Raw genomic sequence first — 7,776 nt, 5'->3', positions numbered from 1 at the left:
ACACACACACACACACACACACACACACACACACACACACACACACAACCAGACACACATAGACAACCAGACCCAAACAGGCACACGCAGATCTACAACTCACACATCGCTACAAACACAAGAAACAGCCCTACCTGGCTGCACAGCAACGTGAATGTACCATGCCACTGACTGTACGCTTAAAAATGGTTAAGATGGCAAACTTTGCCACATATATATATTTTACCACATGTCATATGGACACACAGAAAGATCTACAGAGAAACACCCACCAGACACACATACCCCCCAGACCAACACATCCCACATCAACACAAAGAGACAGGGAGAGGGCGCGGGATGTGCTGCGGGGACAGGGACGAAGTGAGTGGGAGAGAGGGGTGCATGCTCTCACCATTCCCCACATACTACAACGTCGTGAGAGGAAGGCAAGGAGACAGAGTGCGCAGGACAGCACGAGAAGCAGCAAGAGCCTGAGAGATGCACAGAGATAGACTAAAAGGGAGAGAAAGAAACAAAGTCTCTCACACACACTGACTGACACCCACCCAGACTCAGCAGGCAGCTGCCGAGACGGTGAGTATGAACAGTACGCAGTAAAAATTAGCAAGATCAAGGGGAAGGAACGAAACAGAGCAAGCTACGGTGTGAGAGAAAGAGAGACTGAGAGGAGGAGCAACAGGCTGGAGAACAGGCAAAAACAACCCAATACGTCAGAGGACGAGGAGGGCATCAGGGAAGGGGAAACCCCAAGTTCAAATGAAGAGGGAAGACAGACACAAGCGGGCTGCGGGATGGGGGCTGTGGGCACACGGGTGGGCAAGGCTGACTCACTGTGAGGGCAGATCCAGGGATGTGGGTGGAGGATTCCAGGTGTCTGGATAGCCGAGCATCCAGTCCGACCAGACTTTCACACTGGGGAGCAGTTCCTTCAGGTCGGGGACGAAGGAAGACACCTTGATGTCATCTTGATCCTCCTCCTCCTCAGGAGAGGACAGCTGAGCTGCAGAGGCAAAGGGTGAGAACTGGGCCTAGGCCTGCTGCGGCCCCTGAGTGAGGCCTGGGGCACTGGGTCGGCAGCAAGCTCTTAGGGAAGGGAGACCAAGTCCACAGGAGAGCTGGGCCCAGAAGCGAAGAACAAGTGCCAGCAACTGAGAGGATTCCGCAAAGCAGGACAAAGAGAGAACCAGGGCACTGGGTCCGCCCTGCAGACAGCTGTCTCTGCTCCACCTGTGGCCTGGCTGTAGCTGCTACCCTGGCCTCCAGCCCCTGCCCCCACCCACTTTTAGCCTTCCTCCAGCCCAGTGCTGAGATGGCACCAGGGTTCATGCCCAAACTGTACGACCTGAATTTGATGGTGAGGACGTATCAGAGAAACCCAAATTTTAGGGCGTTCTACAAAGTAAATCTCCTCTACACTTCAAAAATGTGAAGACCATGAAGGACAAAGGAAGACAGAAAAACCATTCCAGATTGCAGGAGACTAAAGAGACATGACATCTAAATGCAAAGTGTGATCTTGGAATGGATCCTAGACCAGAAAGAAACTTTTTTCTTCAAATTCTTTTTGGGACAACTGGTACAAACTCAATAAGGCCTGTAGATTCAATAACAGTACTGTATCAGTGCTGGCTTCCTGATTGTGATAAGAGTACTGTGATATAAGAGAATGTCCTCATGACTAGGAAATACACAGTCAAGTATTTGGGGAGAAAAAGCTACCATGTCCGTAACTTACAATCAAATGGTTCATAAAAAAAAAAAAATAACAGGGACTTCCCTGGTGGCACAGTGGTTAAGAATCCACCTGCCAATGCAGGGGACACGGGTTTGAGCCCTGGTCCGGGAAGATCCCACATGCCACGGAGCAACTAAGCCCATGTGCCACAACTACTGAGCCAGCCCTCCAGAGCCCATGAGCCACGACTACTGAGCCGGCCCTCCAGAGCCCGTGAGCCACAACTACTGAGCCTGTGTGCTGCAACTACTAAAGCCCACACACCTAGAGCCCGTGCTCTGCAACAAGAAGCCCGTGCACCACAACAAAGAGTAGCCCCCGTTCGCCACAACTAGAGAAAGCCCACGCACAGCAACAAAGATCCAACACAGCCAAAAATAAAATAAAATAAATAAATTTTAAAAATAAATAACAATAACCATTAGGTATAGGTGTGTGTGTGGAAAGAGAGAGAACTTAAAGCAAATATGGTAAAATGTTATCAATTAGGGAATCTGGGTGAAGGGTATGTAAGAGAGCTGTTAGTATTATTCTTGCAACTCTTCTATAAATTTGAAATTGTTTCCAAATAGTTACCCCTACCGTCCCTCCAAAAAACAGGCAGTCCCGGAGGCTAGAGGCATTCACAAAAGCTGATGTGGGGTTCAAGACGGCAGAGTAGAAGGACGTGCACTCACGCCCTCTTGCAAGAGCACCGGAATCACAACTAACTGCTGAACAATCATCGACAGGAAGACACTGGAACTCACCAAAAAAGATACCCTACATCCAAAGACAAAGGAGAAGCCGCAATGAGACGGTACAGGGGGCGCAATCACAATAAAATCAAATCCCATAACTGCTGGGTGGGTGACTCACAGACTGGAGAACACTTATACCACAGAAGTCCACCCAGTGGAGTGAAGGTTCTGAGTCCCACGTCAGGCTTCCCAACCTGGGGGTCTGGCAACAGGAGGAGGAATTCCTAGAGAATGAGATTTTGAAGGCTAGTGGGATTTGACTGCAGGACTTCTACAGAACTGGGGGAAACAGAGACTCCACGCTTGGAGGGCACACACAAAGTAGTGTGCGCATCGGGACCCAGGGGAAGGAGCAGTGACCCCACAGGAGACTGAACCAGACCTACCTGCCTGTGTTGGAGGATCTCCTGCAGAGGCGGGGGATGGCTCACCGTGGGGAAAAGGACACTGGCAGCAGAAGTTCTTCTGGGAAGTACTCCTTGGTTGAGCCCTCCCAGAGTCCGCCATTAGCCCCACCAAAGAGTCGTTAGGCTCCAGTGCTGTCAGGCCAAACAACCAACAGGGAGGGAACCCAGCCCCACCCATCAGCAGACAAGCGGATTAAAGTTTTACTGAGCTCTGCCCACCAGAGCAACACCCAGCTCTACCCACCACCAGTCCCCCCCATCAGGAAGCTTGCACAAGCCTCTTAGATAGCCTCATCCAACAGAGGGCAGACAGCAGAAGCAAGAAGAACTACAATCCTGCAGCCTGTGGAAAACCACATTCATAGAAAGATAGACAAGATGAAAAGGCAGAGGGCTATGTACCAGATGAAGGAACAAGATAAAAGCCCAGAAAAACAACTACATGAAGTGGAGATAGGCAACCTTCCAGAAAAAGAATTCAGAATAATGACAGTGAAGATGATCCAGGACCTCAGAAAAAGAATGGAGGCAAAGATCAAGAAGATGCAAGAAATGAAGACCTAGAAGAATTAAAGAACAAACAAACAGAGAGGAACAATTCAATAACTGAAATGAAAAATACACCAGAAGGCATCAATAGCAGAATAACTGAGGCAGAAGAACGGATAAGTGACCTGGAAGACAGAATGGTGGAATTCACTGCCGCAGAACAGAATAAAGAAAACAGAATGAAAAGAAATGAAGACAGCATAAGAGACCTCTGGGACAACATTAAATGCAACAACATTCACATTATAGGGGTCCCAGAAGGAGAAGAGGGAGAGAAAGGACCCAAGAAAATATTTGAAGAGATTATAGTCGAAAACTTCGCTAACATGGGAAAGGAAATAGCCACCCAAGTCCAGGAAGCGCAGAGTACCAGGCAGGATAAACCTAAGGAGAAACACGCCGAGACACATAGTAATCAAATTGACAAAAAATAAAGACAAAGAAAAATTATTGAAAGCAACAAGGGAAAAACGACAAATAACACACAAGGGAACTCCCATAAGGTTAACAGCTGATTTCTCAGCAGAAACTCTACAAGCCAGAAGGGAGTGGCATGATATATTTAAAGTGATGAAAGGGAAGAACCTACAACCAAGATTGCTCTACCTGGCAAGGATCTCATTCAGATTCAGTGGAGAAATCAAAAGCTTTACAGACAAGCAAAAGCTAAAAGAATTCAGCACCACCAAACCAGCTCTACAACAAATGCTAAAGGAACTTCTCTAAGCAGGAAACACAAGAGATGGAAAGGACCTACAAAAACAAATGCATAACAATTAAGAAAATGGTAATAGGAACATACATATTGATAATTACCTCAAACGTGAATGGATTAAATGCTCCAACCGAAAGACACAGGCTCACTGAATGGACACAAAAACAAGACCCATATATATGCTGTCTACAAGAGACCCACTTCACACCTAGGGACATGTACAGACTGAAAGTGAGGGGATGGAAAAAGATATTCCGTGCAAATGGAAATCAAAAGAAAGCTGAAGTAGCAAGACTCGTATCAGATAAAATAGACTTTAAAATAAAGAATGTTACAAGAGACAAGAAGGACACTACATAATGATCAAGGGATCAATCCAAGAAGAAGATATAACAATTATAAAAATATATGCACCTAACATAGGAGCACCTCAATACATAAGGCAAATGCTAACAGCTATAAAAGAGGAAATCAACACTAACACAATAATAGTGGGAGACTTTAACACCTCACTTACACCAATGGACAGATCATCTAGACAGAAAATTAATAAGGGAACACAAGTTTTAAATGACACAATAAACTAGATAGATTTAATCGATATTTATAGGACATTCCATCCAAAAACAGCAGATTACACTTTCTTCTCAAGTGCACACAGAACATTCTTCAGGAGAGATCACATCTTGGGTCATAAATCAAGCCTCGGTAAACTTAAGAACACTGAAATCATATCAAGTATCTTTTCCGACCGCAATGCTATCAGGTTAAAAATCAATTACAGGGAAAAAAACATAAAAAAACACAAACACATTGAGGCTAAACAATACGTTACTAAATAACCAAGACATCACTGAAAAAATCAAAGAGGAAATCAAAAAATACCTAGAGAGAAATTACAACAAAAACACGACAATCCAAAACCTATGGGATGTAGCAAAAGCAGTTCTAAGAGGGAAGTTTATACCAATACAAGCCTACCTCAAGAAACAAGAAAAATCTCAAATAAACCATCTAACCTTACATCTAAATGAACTGGAGAAAGAAGAACAAACAAAACCCTAAGTTAGTAGAAGGAAAGAAATCATAAAGATCAGAGCAGAAATAAATGAAATAGAAACAAAGAAAACAATAGCAAAGATCAATAAAACTAAAAGCTGGTACTTTGAGAAGATAAACAAAATTGATAAACCTTCAGCCACACTCATCAAGAAAAAGAGGGAGAGGACTCAAATCAATAAAATTAGAAATGAAAAAGGAGAGGTTACAACAGACACCACAGAAATACAAAGCATCATAAGAGACTACTACAAGCAACGCTATGCCAGTGAAATGGACAACCTGGAAGAAATGGACAAATTCCTAGAAAGGTATAACCTTCCAAGACTGAACCAGGAAGAAACAGAAAGTATGAACAGACCAATCACAAGTAATGAAATTGAAACTGTGATTAAAAATCTTCCAACAAACAAAAGTCCAGGACTAGATGGCTTCACGGGTGAATTCCATCAAACATTTAGAGAAGAGCTAACACAGCTCTTTCTCAAACTCTTCCAAAAAATTGCAGAGCAAGGAACACTCCCAAACTCTTTCTATGAGGCCACCATCACCCTGATACCAAAACCAGACAAAGATACTACAAAATAGAAAATTACAGACCAATATCACTGATGAATATAGATGCAAAAATCCTCAACAAAATACTAGCAAAAAGAATCCAACAACACATTCAAAGGATCATACACCATGATCAAGTGGGATTTATCCCAGGGATGCAAGGATTCTTCAATATATGCAAAACAATCGGTGTGATACACCATATTAACAAATTGAAGAATAAAAACCATATGATCATCTCAATAGATGTAGAAAAAGCTTCTGACAAAATTCAATACCCATTTATGATAAAAACTCTCCAAAAGGTGGGCACAGAGGGAACCTACCTCAACATAATGAAGGCCATATACGACAAACCTACAGCAAACATCATCCTCAGTGGTGAAAAACTGAAAGCATTTCCTCTAAGATCAGGAACGAGACAAGGATGTCCACTCTCAGCACTATTATTCAACATAGTTTTGGAAGTCCTAGCCACAGCAATCAGAGAGGAAAAAGAAATAAAAGGAATACAAATTGGAAAAGAAGTAGTGAAACTGTCACTGTTTGCAGATGACATGATACTATACACAGAAAATCCTAAAGACGCCACCAGAAAACTACTAGAGCTAATCAATGAATTTGGTAAAGTTGCAGGGTACAAAATTAATGCACAGAAATCTCTTGCATTCCTATACACCAACAATGAAAGATCAGAAAGAGAAATTAAGGAAACAATCCCATTCACCATTGCAATAAAAAGAATAAAATACCTAGGAATAAACCTACCTGAGGAGGTAAAAGACCTGTACTCAGAAAACTATAAGACACTGATGAAAGAAATCAAAGATGACACAAACAGATGGAGAGATATACCATGTTCTTGGATTTTAAGAATCAATACTGTGAAAATGACTATGCTACCCAAAGCAATCTACAGATTCAATGCAATCCCTATCACACTACCAGTGGCATTTTTTTTACAGAACTAGAACAAGAAATCTTAAAATTTGTATGGAGACACAAAAGACCCCAAATAGCCAAAGCAGTCTTCAGGGGAAAAAATGGACCTGGAGGAATCAGACTGCCTGACTCCAGACTATACTACAAAGCTACAGTAATCAAGACAATATGGTACTGGCACAAAAACAGAAATATAGATCAATGGAACAGGACAGAAAGCCCAGAGATAAACCCACGCACCTACGGTCAACTAATCTATGACAAAGGAGACAAGGATATACAGTGGAGAAAAGACAGTTTCTTCAATAAGTGGTGCTGGGAAAACTGGACAGCTACATGTAAAAGAATGAAATTAGAACACTCCCTAACACCATACACAAAAATAAACTCAAAACGGATTAGAGACCTAAATGTAAGACCGGACACTATAAAACTCTTAGAGGAAAACACAGGAAGAACACTCTTTGACATAAATCACAGCAAGATCTTTTTTGATCCACCTCCTAGAGTAATGGAAATAAAAACAAAAATAAACAAATGGGACCTAAGGAAACTTAAAAGCTTTTGCAAAGCAAAGGAAACTACAAACAAGACAAAAAGACAACCCTCAGAATGGGAGAAAATATTTGCAAACGAATCAACGGACAAAGGATTAATCTCCGAAATATATAAACAGCTCATGCAGCTCAATATTAAAAAAACAAACAACCCAATCCAAAAATGGGCAGAAGACCTAAATAGACATTTCTCCAAAGAAGACATACAGATGGCCAAGAAGCACATGAAAAGCTGCTCAACATCACTAATTATTACAGAAATGCAAATCAAAACTACAATGAGGTATCACCTCACACCAGTTAGAATGGGCATCATCATAAAATCTACAAACAACAAATGCTGGAGAGAGTGTGGAGAAAAGGGAACCCTCTTGCATTGCTGGTGGGAATGTAAATTGATACAGCCACTATGGAGAACAGTATGGAGGTTCCTTAAAAAACTAAAAATAGGGCTTCCCTGGTGGCGCAGTGGTTGAGAGTCCGCCTGCCGATGCAGGGGACGCAGGTTCAC

The 7,776-nt window shown here is 42.7% G+C and overlaps 1 protein-coding gene across 4 annotated transcripts in view; it reads right to left on the bottom strand.

Moving 5' to 3' along the window:
- Positions 1 to 7,776, bottom strand: part of SMG6 (SMG6 nonsense mediated mRNA decay factor) — a 235,198-nt gene that overhangs the window by 127,212 nt on the left and 100,210 nt on the right. For all 4 annotated transcript variants that reach the window (XM_029211343.1, XM_029211341.1, XM_029211344.1 and 1 more), the window contains one exon: positions 835 to 1,003. In XM_029211343.1, the coding sequence (XP_029067176.1) occupies positions 835 to 1,003 (169 nt within the window). The remainder of the gene's footprint in view (positions 1 to 834; positions 1,004 to 7,776) is intronic.

Source organism: Monodon monoceros, unplaced genomic scaffold (assembly GCF_005190385.1).
Source record: "Monodon monoceros isolate NGI ecotype Baffin Bay Population unplaced genomic scaffold, NGI_Narwhal_1 Super_Scaffold_9, whole genome shotgun sequence".
NCBI lineage: Eukaryota > Metazoa > Chordata > Mammalia > Artiodactyla > Monodontidae > Monodon > Monodon monoceros.
The sequence above is the reverse complement of the archived record's forward strand: the minus strand, read 5'-3'. Positions and strand labels throughout refer to the sequence as shown.